Source organism: Oreochromis niloticus, linkage group LG1 (assembly GCF_001858045.2).
Source record: "Oreochromis niloticus isolate F11D_XX linkage group LG1, O_niloticus_UMD_NMBU, whole genome shotgun sequence".
Lineage (NCBI taxonomy): Eukaryota > Metazoa > Chordata > Actinopteri > Cichliformes > Cichlidae > Oreochromis > Oreochromis niloticus.
This window is the reverse complement of record NC_031965.2, coordinates 22,724,261-22,740,715: the sequence shown is the minus strand read 5'-3', so window position 1 is coordinate 22,740,715 and position 16,455 is coordinate 22,724,261. Positions and strand designations below refer to the sequence as shown.

At 40.3% G+C, this 16,455-nt stretch overlaps 1 protein-coding gene and 1 long non-coding RNA gene across 2 annotated transcripts; one reads left to right on the top strand and one right to left on the bottom strand.

Annotated features, from left to right (window-relative positions):
- Positions 1-428: 428 nt before the first annotated feature.
- Positions 429-10,490, bottom strand: LOC100706906 (aspartate aminotransferase, mitochondrial). Its single transcript, XM_003442255.5, has 11 exons — positions 10,393-10,490; positions 8,162-8,375; positions 5,602-5,758; positions 5,379-5,507; positions 5,228-5,287; positions 4,967-5,128; positions 3,794-3,898; positions 3,494-3,644; positions 2,781-2,946; positions 2,167-2,317; positions 429-1,688 (listed from the first exon to the last, which is right to left on the bottom strand). The coding sequence occupies exons 2-11, from the start codon at positions 8,242-8,244 to the stop codon at positions 1,566-1,568; spliced, it is 1,287 nt and encodes a 428-aa protein (XP_003442303.1). The 5' UTR covers positions 8,245-8,375; positions 10,393-10,490; the 3' UTR covers positions 429-1,565.
- Positions 5,776-12,669, top strand: LOC112846706 (uncharacterized). Its single transcript, XR_003219831.1, has 2 exons — positions 5,776-8,046; positions 12,571-12,669. It is a non-coding gene; the product is annotated as an uncharacterized LOC112846706 (long non-coding RNA).
- The last annotated feature ends 3,786 nt before the right edge of the window (positions 12,670-16,455 follow it).

Here is a 16,455-nt window from a genome sequence, read left to right as displayed (position 1 = left end):
AAACTGGTTATAAGAACATGAATTCAGTTTTGCCTAAAATTATTTAGTTTAAAAGTGTTTGTATCATGTTTATGACAAGTGGTCTTTTAAATTTGTTCATTGCTGTCATCTGTAAATAAAACAGAACACAGGGCGCATGTAACCATTTCTTACATGGGTAAACTATTATCTAAGAACATATCAGAAACTTCAAGACCAATGAAAATGCAACCACACCCATTTTTTAAGCAAATGCATAAGTCAGAGCTCTTTGTACTCTTTTGTGCTTGTGCAAGTCAAGATCATTATATACAAGTTTAGCCTATCATAGCTAACACAGTTAGGAAACTGCCCTGGACCTCAGTGCAATAATCCATCACTTGGAATAAGATGTAGGTTGTCTGAGCATGATGTAGCGGGTAAATGTGAAGAAAAGGGACAAAATTAACTGGTTTCACATCTTTACTCTATGATTTATTATTTGTTCAATGATGTACAAGACTGATGATCCATAAGAGAGAATGCAAAAACATGGAGGCAGAGTACCAGAAGTATGAGCTGACTCAGGAAAACCCCACATTTTGAATTGCCATCTGTGTTTCACAGTCCTACCGATGAACAGATTCACACACTAAAAACATGGTGTTCATCTGAATGAACAGTGTGTGCATCATGAACCGTTTTGTTCCCCTGAAGAAAGTACCCCACACGACTTTACCATGGAGTACAGAGTTTTCAATTGGCGAGATGAACACATTAAATTTGGTGTAATAAAAATTCCTTACAGTGGGATCGACAGTTTTATCGCCTCCATTCTCAACTCTAAAGCATGTGCTCGTTTGTATCTGAGCTTACAGGAGGACCGACAGAGAGAGACCGCTGCCCTGTGATCACTAAAACAAATCAAACAGATTCAAATTCTACTGAAACAGAACAAAGAGTAAACTGCTGAATCATTGTTAGGGCAGATCCACAGAGTAACGAGATTACATGTCTGGCAGATGCCCATTAGTACAGTAAAGCCCACTCAAGTGCCAGTGATGTCTTGAGACTCACACAGTGCCTCACAGTTTAAAGTGCTACAACTCCACAATTAAAGAGGAAAACCTCAGATCAACTACAAGCTTTCACGAAGCACCAGAGATCTCATCTCCGTCTAGCATCGCCTGGATAATTTTTCCTCAACGTTTTAGCGTGTGGGCCCACAGCAGATAGAGCATATATGTAGGAGGACACGAATGTACAGCCAACAGTTCATTTCTGATAATAAATAAGGAAAGATGAGTCAGTCATGGGAAGAAATCTTTCAATTTGGCAGGGGAAGCCTTTAGTGAAATGTAGAGGAAAGAAAGTGTAACCGGAAAATAGAGCCTGTAACAAGAGCAACCGTTAACCGTTCCAAATTTAACTCATGATGAAAGCCAGTCAGGAAACAAAAAGGCTACAACTTAAAAAAAAAAAAAAAAATTGAAATGAAAAAGGAAGTTTTCTAAAGGTGGCATGAAGGAGACAGAATAAATGACGCTTGAAGCTCCTCTTTTGTGCTGCTCCTTCTGATTTTTGCTGCTCTCCCAGCGGGATCCACTCTACTTGGTGACTGCGTGGATCGCGTCTGCAAGGTAGCCCACGTTTCCAGAGGTCACACCTGCCATGGAAATTCTGCCATCCTTGGTCATGTACACTGAGAACTCTTTTGTCAAGCGCTCGACCTGCAGGGAAAGAAAACGCAGCACAAATGAGGCAGAGGAAAAAGGCTGTTTTGTTGTTTGTTGTTGTTTTTTTTTTTTAAATAAACATTCATCTGCAAGCTCAAGACTCATAATGTCAAACAAATCAGCCTGAAGAATGCATGTTTTTAAATGAGACAGCAGGTGTTTAAGACCACATTCTTAATGCAACCTGCACAATACGAATCGCCACTAAACTTTGGAACGACTACAAAGTTAAACAGCAGTAAACCATTACCCCCTGGTGGTGAAACCTCAGTCAGTACAGAAAGCAGCTTTACACAACAGATATGAATGTAAGAGTGGGCCTGCCAAAAGGCAAGTCCCTTTCCTAAGAAATAAACTCTCCTCTGATATGATCTGTGAGGTTTATTGCTGAATGACATTATTCATTACACTTTGTTTAAATATGAAAACTTATCCATTTCTCTGCCTGCTCTGCCATTAATCGTCTCAGTACCTGTTCTGGCTTGAGTCCTGTGAAGCAAAACATCCCGATCTGGTCGATGACGTGCTGCCAGTTGTGGGAGGAGCCATTCTTTTTCAAACCGGCCACCAGCTGCTCTCTCATCTTGATGATGCGGTTAGCCATACCATGGACCTCCTCCAGCCTGGACACAAAAAACAAAGAAATGCATAACTGAGCATCAACCTTTTTGGGGCACGCTGAAAATTTGAAGCGTTCCCAAAGAATCCAGACTACATTAGTCTGATGTGTCAGAGTTAAAGTTCCTAGTTGGCAGCAGCGCACAGGGCACTGACCAGGATCCATTCCTGAATGTGCTGGAGCAGTGTCTCTAAAACCTGACTTTACTCCTGGAACATGCTCAACTAAGGTAGTCGTGTCACTCCCAGCTCTGATTTCTGTGGCCAAAGGAACGCAGCATAAGTGCAGTGTTGTGATAACCTAAGGAGCTTGAAGAGAAAGCAACTGGGCTTCATTTGGTTTTAAAACTGAAGAAGCCTCTTTGATGAGAAGTGAAAACTCTGCTTGAAGCTTAAAGGAGGAGAGTCCCCAGTATTTAAACCCTACTGGGGTTGTCTGTGGATATGTCCATGTCTAAAAGGTCGTACCACAGTGAGCGCAGCTCTGGCGTGTTGAGAATAGTTGCTGCAATTCTGGCACCATTCACTGGTGGGTTGGAGTAGATGGGCCTGATGAGGATCTTGAGTTGAGACTCCACCCTCTTTGCCTCCTCTGCATCTTTGCACACGACAGTGAAGCCTCCGACACGTTCACCTGTCAACATGCACAGCAAGTCAAAAAATATAAATACTGATGACAAAAAACTCAGGGTTTAATACAAGATTTTGGTTCATGATACCCCACCAACTCTACTGAACACCCAGTTTTAAGAAAATTGAACAGGTTAAAAATAAGCAAGGATGACAGACGCACAAACAAAAATAGCTTGCGATTCTTGTGTTACTCATATTTTCCCAGACTCATGTAGGTTTTAATGTGGCACCAGTGTCAGAAGGTGGCAATAATGCACCTACAGACTGTTTGCAAGACACCACTAAACAGAAATTAGAGACTATATGTAGAAAAAATTATAAGGACACTATTCTAACCATATGTGGCCAGTGAGGATAAGTGTTGCCATACAAGTGTGACAACACTCAAAAGGACTACTGCTGTAACCGAATAAATATATTTTAGGATCAGCGTTTTCTCAGTGGGTTGTGTTAAGGGATCAAGATAGATCTGATCAAAGGTTTCATTTAAGAACAGAAAACACCCATCATGTTGCATTTAAGAAGAGCCTGCACTGAATCTGACTGACCATAGAGTCCCATGTTCTTGGCAAAGGACTGCGACAGCACAATGTTGTGACCGTTTTCAATGAAGTGGCGGACAGCCCAGGCGTCGCGATCAATGTCTCCACTTGCAAAGCCCTGGTAGGCCATGTCGAAGAACACGAGCAGGTTCCTTTTCTATAAGAGTGGTGGTGGGTGAACAAAGACAGCAGTTAATTATGCAGAGCTCATCAATTGTGGTGTCTGAACTGTCAGAGACCTCATGTGATAAAAGCAAAGCAGCCATTTCATCATTAGCATTTACAGAACCTCTGATAACCTCTCACCTTCACAATGTCAGCAATCTCCTTCCACTGCTCGGGCCTTGGATCCACACCAGTGGGGTTGTGAGCACATGCATGCAGCAGGATGATGCTCTGCTCTGGGATTTTCTGCAACATAAATGAGGGTTTCAGTTAGTCAGCCTACAAACCCCCCCCACACACACACACTACAGGCCTGACAGTGTTCTCACAGCAGCAGTACTCTTACACTGCTCATGCACTAGATATGATTAACATGAAGTGGGGCTTCCTCACCACGAGATAAAGCAGCGTTTTCCAACCTTTTGGAGCCATGGCACATATTTCACTTTAGAAAAGTCACACCAAACAAAAATGTCACAAAAAGCATATTAATAATTTTTCCCTGTGCACCAGGTATAGCGGAATTGGCTCGGTTTGTCCCCAGTATAGCTTTGTCTTCTTCTGACCACTACTCATGCTAGGGCCTTCATCTGGGTTGGAATTTACTCCAGGGCCCAGGTCGGATTAACTACATTTTCTTTTCAAATACTTATCTATTGTTATTACGCGCTGCGTTGTCTCACTCGCATGACTATTATGCAATTTCTTTTGTTTTACTGGCAGTTGGCAACTGATTTAATTAGAGCATGTAGTTGAACTGCCCTCTAGTGGAAGAGAATGTAATTGTTCTGCCCGTTACTCATGCCAATTGCTTGGAATACCAGATGTGGAACCAGATAATCTTCCACAGCACACCTGATCTTTTCTCACGGCACACCTATGTGCTGTGGCACAGTGGATGAGAAATATTAAGATAAGGGGATGAGAATTAAATGTACATTTCAGCAAATCTTTATTAGAGCCTCATACACTGATGCAACAATTCACACTATGCCCGGTGAAACTTCCCTGATATCTGTGTGTAAACAGAAAGCGGGCAAGACCAAAGTCCTCTTGGATGTCTCTTAGTATAAATACACCCTTTGCACTACACACCACACAAGTGAAAAAGCAGAGTCCCATTTCCTGCGTTCCTTTCCTAATAAAAGGAAAATTTCTTAAATCTGATCACAACTCTAGAACTTATCCTTCAAAATCATAGATATAATTTGGACAACCTAAAAAGGATAAAATCATCAACAATTATCAAATTGTTGGAAAAATGCTTAACATGTTTCATTTTCTTTTGACGCATGTATTTTACGCATTTCTTACAGAGATGTCATCCAGTGCTCCTTTGAAGTCAAAGCCACAGGTGGAAGGTTCATAGTAGCGGTAAGCTTTGAGCTGCATGCCAGCGTCTCTGAAGATGGGTGTGTGGTTCCCCCAGGAGGGTTTGGGCAGGTACACATCATGTGGCCCAGGGTGGAATCGAGCCTGTGACACAGGAAAAGCTGATGAGCTATAGCATACCAAGAAACCTCATTTTTAAAAACAGTTTTTAAATGCCAGGTGATCAATACAAGAGGACCTCACCAAGAAGTTGGCTCCAATACGCAGAGATCCAGTTCCTGAGATGGTCTGGACGGTGACGCTCTGCAAGGAGAAGAAAACTGCTGTACTGATATGGATTTCTTTTAAAAGACAAAAACTGTCCATCGTCAACTGAACTTTTAGTTGAACTTACTCTGCTACTTTTCAAAACCTCATTTTCAGGACCAAGAGCCAGCTGAGCACAGGCTTTACTGAATTCAGCCAAACCACCAATGGGAAGGTACTCCTTATCCAGCTGTTTAGCTGCAATGATAGCCTCTGCCTAGAAGAAGGCAAAGAAAATGAGGCATAAAACATCTCACACACACACACTCACACTCTTTGTGTCTGATAATTTAATCAGGAGGTAGATCTACCTTGCGAACACAGCTGAGGACAAACGGCTTTCCTTGATCATCCCTGTAGGCTCCCACTCCCAAGTTCATCTTCTTGGGGTTTGTGTCCTTCTTGAAGGCTTCAGTCACCCCCAGGATGGGATCAGGGGGACCCATCTGCACTCCACCCCACCAGGAGCTGCACCAAAGCAGATGAGTATAGTACTTAGATTGTGGTCACAAACAAACACTAATGCATCTTTGAAGAGGGGCAAACTGGTTTTAAGGTACCACTACCTCGTACAGTTTAATGCATGTAGCCTGCCAACAGACTGCAGATGCAAATTAGCTTTAAGCTAAAACTGATACAATGCATCAAATGGCAACATTTATGTTAATATTGTAGATGGTCCCTTTTCCAGAAAAGGCCAATAAAAGAAAAAAAAGATACATGCTGCAGAGCCTAATGCCAGCTTAACACCTCATGTGACCTGGGGATAACACACTGACTTAGAGACGCATGAATGACACATGCTTGGCTGGCACAAGCATCATGAAACATAATCCCATCAGGAAGTCCAGAGTCCAACAACAAGTGTGACAGTTAATCAGGGTCAAAAATGCTATAATTACTCACGTTCCCACCACAACAAACACTCAGTGGAATATTATATGATTTTTTTTTACCATTCTTTCCTTTATTTGCTCTTCCAGCTTTCAGCATCATCTTGTTGAATATCATTCTTTTCTTTTAAAGCTTATTGATCTTTTGCAGTTTCAAAATACTTGATGCTAATTAAAATATTTGTTTAAGTGGCTGATTAAGGTAAAGAAACTAAACAATCCTTGAATTTCTTATTAGTAATTATTTAAAAAAAAAAAACCCACACAAACACACTACAGAAAGCAAGACAGACACCTAAAGTTCTTCCTTGGGACAAATGGCTTAGAAACGCTTATTTTTCAATCCCATATTTTTACAACACTCAGACTAAAGACTGAAGTCTGATTTAAGCATAGACGGGGATGTATGGGTTTTGGAAAAAAGAAAAAGAAAAAAGTCAATCAGTTCACTGGGCGTTTTACTGTTTTCACATCGCCAACTGATATTAATACAATACATCTCCGTTTGTACATAGATTTAGAAAACCCACACCCACTATCACGTTTTTTTAATTCCAGACTGTTGGCATGATTTTACTTTTGCTGCACTCTTGCCCTCACAGACATGTTATTGTATCAGGTTTCTTCTACTTTCTGAACTTGAGTCTAAATTTAGGACAGGACACTTTGCAAAGGGCAAGTGTCTCCAAAGGGACATTAAAATATTATTCCTATCATTTGGCACATACTTTTTTCCCCTAATTACCATCTATACAGACAATTGTGGTTGCAAGTATTTTACTGTGTGTAACATACTACTGTTGACATTAACAGCAGGAACGTAGTAACTAAAGTGTTATTTGTGTTCATTTGTCTCATCACACTTGCAGTGTGCATGCAAGCAGAACCTTTGAACAGACAAACTTCAGCGTTTATTTAAATATTTACTGAGAAGTTATCATCGATCAGCAGACCAGAGGCCTTTGTGGCACGGTAAAGGGCAATATTGTTGTTCACCCCTATCAGCTACTGATATTACCGTCTAAAATTACACAATAACGGCTGGCTGCGTGCTTGAACATAAGACACTGAATCACGACAGCAGAAGCTAGTAAAACGAAACCTAGAGTTACTGCAGTGAAAGGGCAACCTAAATACAGTTTCCCCACGTTCACAAATCTCAGCATTTACGAAAGCTTTAAGTTAAATATTTTAATCGCATAAACGAGTAACTGAAGACGAGTTTGTCCTCCAAGCACACCCTGAAAGGACACACCAGTGTCTCAATTTCCACCTGGAAATTAGCCAATCGGCGCTCAAAGGTGGGAAGCGACAGCCAATCAGCTCGCACGACTTTACAAACTACGACAAGTCGCTTAGCTCAAACTGTGCAACTGAAATTATCGCGATGGTTTAAGTCACTCAAAATGTTTTTAGGAGCAAGAGGCGAAAACCGTTTATTAACAATAAAGTTAGCTGTTTAATACTGTAAACTTAAGCTGCTTTTGATAACGTAACAAATCCGGCTGGGCTTCAGTCTCCACCATGCTCCGGTGCTAACTCACCAGCGTGACTTTCATCAGTACCGTTAACCTCATTAACAGCAACTCAAAGTTGTGGTAACTCAGAGTTGCCGTTTTGAGGTCAGGATAGAGGTGAGCAAAGAGAAAGTTTGTCTTAAACAATGGCTGTTGACCTTTCAGGCCATCAAGTCACAAGAGGACATCGCTAACCCTACATATTAGCTGCTACCTGGGAGCAGATGCTAAACCCCGGACAACAGCAGGCCGTGTAAAAATCCTTTGACCTCAGTCTGAGGTTAGCTGACCGGCTATTGGGGCTACACTAACCGCAGAGCAACCAAGCTCCACCATAAAACTCAAGGTAACGTCAACCTTCAAATAAGGTTTGTTCGTTGAGCTAGCTGCAAAACGTGACAGTTCATGAGACCACGTAGGTGGTGCTTAACGAACTGAACGTCCACGTTACTGCCGTTTACCTGTTGCGGGTGGACAGGACTCCCAGGGACGGGGAGATGTTCCCCAGGCAGTAGATCACCTTGCTGGACTTGAGCAGAGCCATTGTTGCTGCGTTTGGGAAGAGAGCCTAGAAGGATGTGGACGGATGTGAAGGACAGGCGAGACCACGCTGCTACGCTCTGAATACGCGCTGACGTCAGAGCAGCCGTCAGTGATCGTACGGTGTCGTTTCGTCTGTATTTATAGAGCAGAAAAGGGAGAAGAAGCGTGAGTAATTTGTCATAGGTACTGTTAATAACGAGGACGGATGTCACACAGAAACCACCAGATAGTAAAACTTTCATCTTGCTGTGGATCTTGATTATAAATGAGATTTCTGTATGCTAGAAAAGGACATATTTGCCAGATTTCTGAAAAAGAAAGCAAATTAAATGAAGATGAATGTTGAAATAAATGTGTATCAATAATTTTGAAAACAACAACATGAGAGATGGATAGATGGAACTTTAGTGAATCGGGAAGTGCGGATGATTAGTAAAGAGGAAGTGAGGACATCTATGAAGAAGATGAAGAACTGAAAGGTGGTTGGTCCAAATAAAACTTTGGAGGTATGGAGAACACAATCTTGGAGAGTACTGAATGAAAGTCAGTGGAAGCAAAACTTCTGATGAGAGTGGGACAGGTAGAGAGGTGAAGCTGCAAGGTGTAGAGGTAGTGAAGATAGATGAGTTTAAATACCTGGGCTCAGCCATGCAAAGCAACAGATGGTGCTTAAGAGAGGTGTAGAAGGTACAGGCAGGGTGGAGCGGGTGGAAATTAGTGTTTTTTTTGGAGATTTTTAGTCTTTTACCAGTTTCTTAAGTACATTGTCCATCATTTTGAACGCCACATGGCTGTCACTTCAAATGACAGAAGCAACATGACTGTGTTAGCTTGCATATTTATTTGCCTATGGAGAGCCAACAAACATTTTTATTTGCTTCCCTCAGTTACAATAACTTCAAGTGTCCACACTGTAACAGGAGGCCATAACACAGTTGGACTGACAGTTTGTATGGGGTCAGCTCAGTTGATACAAGATTAAGATTCGATATTATAATCTGACTCTTAATCCCTAGAGTAGTGTGGCACGGAGAGGGCAGTGAAGGAGGGAGGGGGACACTATACATACATAAATCCACACAAGAGCAGTGCAATCTTATTTTAAATTGCATAACGTCTCCTGGATAAAAGCCATCTGACTCAAATAGAGGAGCTTTACTTCTTTTTAGTCACTAAATTCTCAGGGGAATCGATTTATTTGACACAAGCATAATAACTGCATTGCAACACACAATTATGCACAAGCACCGCATGCACTGCAGCTAATTTACAACACCTGTGCTGAGGTGAGAAAAAGGGAGCCATATATAAAAATATGAAACAGATATAAAAATAAAGCTCAAGTTGAATACAGAGTTATAGTGTGGGTGTGCTTTTATTTCAGCCATAGTTTATTGCTTCTATTGAAAACACTGAAACTGGTTTGCATTTTTATATCACAACCTTTGCTCTTTTAATGAGACGAGACGAGATTTTGTGCATTGCGCTGTGACAGTTACTGTTTATTAAGGCCTGTGTGCTGTTTGTACTGCAGTGCTGATGTCTGGACACTAAAATATCACTGAGTACTGAGGAAGCATGGCATTGTATGTATTTTAAAATAATCTTTAGGTTGGATTTTAAAGCTAAAATACTTTGATTTCCTAAAAAATGAAAAAACAAACAAACACTGTATTTGTTCATTTTTGTTATAACTTTTATTACCTGACCTTTCAGTTATGTGATTGGTAGTTTTAGTTTATTGCAGGACTTTTCTGCACAGATTATTCACGTCTTTCAAATCTTAGATGTGAGTCTAAGACTGGGGTGTCCAACTCCAGGCCTCGAGGGCCAGTCTGCTGCAGGTTTTAGATCTCACCCTGGGTCAGCACAACTGAATCAAATGATTAGTTCATTACCAGGCCTCTTGTGATGGCTGCACTTACAGCCACACAGTGGTAATACCCACCATGTTAGTGTAGAGGCTTATAAGTAACATTGCATTCACATTTGTCTTTCTTTAGATATAGGAATTAATTTACAGGACAATAAATAACTGGTTTTGGTTTAGAGTTAATTCACATATTCACATAACACTGCATTCTAAAATAAGTGCGCACCTTTTAGTTTACACTGTTATGTATGTGTAATCTTTTGTTTTCTGAGTTACCTTAGTTGCAGCTGTTCCAGTCCCTTGATTAAGGAGCCAAGAGGTGGAAAAGGGGCGGCGCGAGCTTTAAAGGAAGACTGCAAATTGGTTCATGCCATAACTCGGGACCATGGGGGGGGAATGGGAGTTCATTATGTTTGGTTTAGTTAGGTTTTGTGTGTTTTACCCCTTCTTGTGTTTTTTGTGGGCTGATCAGCCACTATTTAAGTTTCCCCTTTGTCTCATTAAGTTAGGTCGGTTTGTTTGAGTTATCAGTAGTGTTGTCAACTTTGAGTAGAGTTCTGTTATTTTGGCCTCTTTTATGGGCCCAAGATTTTGATTCTTTTTGCATGATTTAGCCAATTATGTTTTGGGGTTAAATAAAAATCATTTTTTTGGACTTTAACCTGTGCCCAAGTTTCCTTCGCTGCTCGGTCCATCACACCTCTGGAGAACTTCAAGAAATGTTGAGGAGGGAATTTAGCCATTTAAACCAGCTGTGTTGGATCAAGGACACATCTAAAACCTGCAGGACACCAGCCCTTGAAGCCTGGAGTTGGACACCCCTGGTCTAAGATGATTCCTAGTTCCCTGATAACTTAATTTATTATTTTCTACCATGGATGATAATTTTTGGTGTTGTTTACTTGTAGAAAAAGCAATTAAGAACATTTTTTCTCTTCTTTTTTTTTTTTTTTTTTTTACATCTTGTATTAAATGAAACAAGAATTTTAAATCACAGTAAAATGTCAATCATATATATGTAATCTCTGTAATATTCTGGATATTTATAAGTTAGCTATTTGTATATTTGTTGGATATTCCTTTTTTTGTAACTTTGTAATATATCATATTATTGAATCTAGTTCAGTCTGTTACTGTTCTTATTGTCTTGGAGCAACTGTAACCACGTAATTTCCTTAGGGATTAATAAAGTATTCTGATTCTGAATTTAATGATTCACAGACCATAATGGATATGCACAAATAAATACAAACCTTAAAAAATAATAATCAAGGGAACACTGAGTAATCACAGTATAAGTCAGTTAAAGCTTGCTGGAGGTCATTTTGTAGCTCTCTGGCAGTCATCCTCCTCTTCCTCCTTATACAAAGGAGCAGGTTCATGTCATGCTGCTGTCTGTGCTGGGAGACACAGCAAGCCTTGTTACAACAGCATGTTCAGATCCCATCTCATCCAGGAGGAGCTGAACTACCTTTACAAGGTGAATGGGCAGCAGGAGCCATTTCATGCTACCAGAAATGACTTTACACTAGGAAAAAATGGGACAGGATAAGGAAGGATAAGGACAGATTAATGATCTGTAGCCACCGCCTGCTAATCAGGCATTTTACTTAATATAGATAAGATGTAAATAAGATGATTGCAGGAATGATGCCACCACATATTAACAACATTCTGCAATTACTTGATTTTCCACTTGATGGCAATATAACACAATAGGCAGTGTCTCATACTATAGCTTAAAATGGTCTTTTTTTTTTAGTTTTATACGTCCTTACCATAGTAATCTTGATGATCACTATGAAAAGTATTAGAAGATGGAGTTCACTCACATTTCAGTGTTTGACATTAAAAATCAAGCACATGATTGTACCTGACACACTGCAGAAGATTATGCTGTTTTTTTCAAGGAAGTAGAATTAAGAATTGCCGTTACCTGTGTCCGTGTACAAGCTCTTCCCACTAGATGGAGACCTACATATGTCAAATGTCACTATATGTGTACCAGCCAAAGATTCAGATCAGCTATTTACCTAACCTTTTATCCAAGAGAGTTGGAGCAGACACGGTGGAAGAGGTAGAGTACAAATTGCCAGTCCACAACCATTTATATTCGTATCCACACTCAAAGCAAATGGATAATCATCAATTAACCAAAAACATACAGGTATTTGGTCTGTGGGAGTAAGTCAGCACCCAGAGAAAGCAGGAGCGTGGCTGTGTGTAAACTCCACACAGAAAAGCCCAAAACAACCACCCATAACTGCCAGCACCCCACAAATGTGACCTGGGAGCTAAACAGCTCCACTAACATAACAAATGACAGGAAGACTGAAAGCTTACAACAACCTTTACAAACACATTGCAATAATCTTTGCTTCCATATTAACATCCAGTCACTCAAATCCTTTTCTGTTTAACACCCTTAGTCTCTGTCTCCCTCTAATCATTCAGGGTGAACAAAGGAGCTGCGGTTTGATGTTAAGGGACTTCTGCAGTCAGTGCTGCTCTACATGAAGATGTCAGTCATGCTTATTTCCTTCCAGAGGCAAACAAGTTTGCAAGAACAACGACCCCGCTTTCACTCAGTCTGTGTGGAAGGAAACAATCTGGAAGAGCATCACACAGCAGAGCCTGGAAGTCCATGAAACGTTCTCCTGCAACTTGACAGAGAACAGCAGCTTCCACTGGCACACCAACACAGTGACAGAACAGGACGTGTTCTTGGCTTACATGTGGGACTGCCAGTGTGCAAAGGAGATATGGATATTTCCAGCAAACCCACATCAGAGAGAGGGACAGAGGACGACGTGAGGAAGAGCGCAATGCAGATTTTAGCTTTTTCTTTTTGTTTAGTCACAAGTAACAAGCAAGGGTTTGACCTGGAATAGATTGTAGCTGAAGGTTCATCACCAGTGACTGCACCATATGTTTGTCCAAGTATGATTCAAGTAATATAAAAATGTAACCAGAAAATGTTAAAGTATTTCTGAAGTGCTACTAAATCCTACCCCAAAGCAGAACTGAAGTCATCCTACATTTTTGCTAAAACCACTGAGCTGAAAGAAGTTTAAGTGATGAGGAGAAGAAGGAGGCTGAAGAACTGTGACGTAAACAGATCAGAGTTGAAAGAAGCATTAAAATGGAAAAGCACCAGCAAAAGAATAGAGGAAGGAGTGATGAGAGAGGCCTGTTATTCAGTGTAATGCTGAGTGATGTTTCACTGCTTAGCTGAGATTTTTGAACAGGCCCTTTAGGAAAAAATGATGTAGGATACATGTGATATGTTTCTGTTGCTATGGCTTTTAAACCCCCTATTTACCCCTCTGTGTTCCCTGTGAGTTTCTGAGCTCATAGATGGTTTGACAGCAGAGTTCTGTGATTATGAAATGATGCAAAGCAGTGCAGAGAACCAGCAAACATTACATTTAGTGCATTTATCACATTTAGTAATCGGAACTGTGTAAAATAGTGTCCTCTATTTTTGACTTCATTCAACATCCTCGATGGCAACACCCATTTCTATTTAACTGGTGTTATTTATTTTTAGTATTTGTATTTATTTGGAAAAAACTAATGCAAAGAATTCTGGCAACAAATTTAATCTGACAAAAGAAATAGTCACAGAAATGTACATGAACAAAACAAGTGAAGCTCAATTCTGCTACTGAAAACACACATTTTTCAAGTCAAAAATTTGTGTCATTATTTGGATGTTTCTAGTTATTTTCTCAGAAGTTTGAGGTAATAAGTCAAAATTTTGAGATGATAACCTGAAATTTTGACTTATAGATGGCATCTGGTGGTGAAAACAAACTTCTGTAATAGAACGATATCAGTACAAAATTGTTTTATTCTTCTTGCAATCACAATGGTGATGCACAGGGTTCCTAACAAGATAGAGCTTGTTTGGTGCAGTCTGCTGTGGTGCAGAGTCCCAGGAAATAAAGAGACTTTTTTTAATCTAAGACCTGTAAGGTTTATTATATTTCTCAGTGATCTGAGGAATATATGAGTATGCGAGGCCGTGCATACATAAACAACTGCTTTGCTCCATACTGGTCTTTTTTTCATAGCAATCATTTGGAGGGGGTTTATTTTATTTGGGAGTAAACATGCAGGAAAAATGATGGCTTTGTTCTATTAAAGAGCCCCAGTAAGTCATAACACTGTGAGCCGGATGCACGAACCAGGACCCTGAAACTAAAGTGGATAATAGTTTTATTACTCTTACTGGGATCAAGACTTGGTTCCCAGCTTCTTCCAGTCATTGTTAATCTGAGGTCTCATAAAGCAGAATAAATGAAACACCTGTGAGGGAGTACAGAGCCCTTAACAATATTTCCTTGAATTTTAATGTGTAAAAAAGCTTGGATGGTCGTTATTATGCACCTTGTGGCCATCCAGCTGCAAAGAACATTATATGTTCTACCTATGAGTGCATTCATCATTATTGCTTTTTAATTGTCCTGTAATAGTACTGTGACTTCAGCTGTGTAGATTTAAAACAGGGTACTCAATTAAAAATATTTGTGTTTCACTTCAGAGTGGAATTGGGCAAGAGACAGACAGTAAGAAGGAAAAAACGTTTGTACAGATTTTTACAGGCAGCATGAAATCTGCAAAAATCAAACTAATATACATCTCAACAAGTCCTGCAGCACCAGTGGAAAGATGTAAAACAAAAACTGCCACACATCAGCTTTGTGTCTCTAAGCTGAGTCAGAGTGGTGGGTGCAGCAGTCTAAGCAGGGACCTCTGTCTCCCCAGTGACTCGCAGCTCTTCTAGGAAGACAGTGAGGAGTTCCAAAACCATCTGAGAGACATAATCTCTTTAGTGTATCCCAGTCTAGCCCAGGGTCTCCTCCCAGTTGGGCCTGAAACACATGATCCAGGAGGTAGATGCTCGAATCAACTTGAAAAAAATAATGTGTAAAGTATCTGAGAGTCCTCCTGAAACCCTGTGTCCCCATAATGGGATGTTACATTTTGGTCTGTTTGCACCTTATGCTTCATTTTACTCAATAAAGTTGTTCTTGACAATTGTGAAACAATTGTGTTGTACTGTAAAAATAAACCCAATGACCCATATGAGCCCATATGTTGAAAAGAAAAGAAAAAACAACGTTCTCTTCAAAATCAATGGTTAGTTTTTATACTTATCAAGTCCAACTAATCCCAAATAACTCAGAGGAATTAAAAATGCATCCCAAACCAAAAGCTTGACTCTCTGGAGGTTACAGAATGCAATGTATGATGTAAAACAGGAGATGAAGAGGATAAAGATGGAATAAGTCATGTAAAAACGAAATGCCAGTCTGTATGGGTTCTGCACAGACAGAACTACAGGAAAATATTTTACAGCAACCTCTAATATTGCTCATAACATAAAGATAAATATATATGAGATTTTAAAAAAAGCTCCATAGCAAATGCTTTTAAACTCAAAACCTGTGTGAGTGTGTGTATAATATAAACACTCTCACGGCTCTCATCTGCTTGTCTCATTCCTCTCGCCGAGTGGGACTGATGAGTGTGAGGGAATCAGAGCGGATATAACTCTCGCTTCCTTGTTGTCAGCAGTTAACAGCTCGATCTGCAGCCCAGCTTTTCACTCTGTGCTCTTCTGTGGAAGTTATATATGTGTGTGTGTACGTGTGTGTGTGTGCATGCCCACATGTATGTGACATTCAAGATTTGCTGTTAGGAGGTGAGAACTGCACTTTTTGAGAGTGTGTGCAGTGGCAGCGATGGTGTGCGTGGAGGGGTGTGCTTTAAACATAGTGAGTTTAATTAAAGATGAAAGAGCTGATGATTAATTGATGAAAGGTAGACTGTTCCATTGCGCTGAAGTACGGGGGTGTGTTGATCCTCTTCTCATATAGAAAGCAACTGAAAATTGTCAGTATGTAAATACCAGTGATGTGTAATCACATCTTTTGGAGCCTTCTTCCTCATGTTATTCCAGTCGTGGTGAACTATTCCACACATAATCTATAGAAAATATCTGGAAGATCACTTTTGTGGTGGAGACTATGTTCCAGTTAACTAACATCACAAATAATTTCTTATATTTTGCTGCATTATACCGGGTTTTTGCTATATCTGTTTCAGAAAGAGCGAGGTAATCATCCTTTACTGCTGTTTTGTTGTTCGTATTCTGGCTTGTCTTCCTCTGCTGACTTCATCTCAAAGAGCAGTGCCTCTGAGGCTCTCCTCTATAAAAAATGGAGTAGCACAAGCTCTTTTTACATCACACTTTCTGGTACCAGGAGATTAGAAAGTGAAGGTGGAGCGCTCTGGAGAAAACACTCTTGCTCTGGGCATCTGTCCTGCAGT

Excerpts from the sequence above, each read along its gene's own strand:
- LOC100706906 (XM_003442255.5), bottom strand. The coding sequence starts at position 8,244 with ATGGCTCTGCTCAAGTCCAGCAAGGTGATCTACTGCCTGGGGAACATC. Across the intron at positions 5,508-5,601 it reads TCCTCAGCTGTGTTCGCAAG|GCAGAGGCTATCATTGCAGC; the intron begins GTAGATCTACCT and ends GCCTTCTTCTAG. Across the intron at positions 2,318-2,780 it reads CCAGAGCTGCGCTCACTGTG|GCTGGAGGAGGTCCATGGTA; the intron begins GTACGACCTTTT and ends TTTTGTGTCCAG.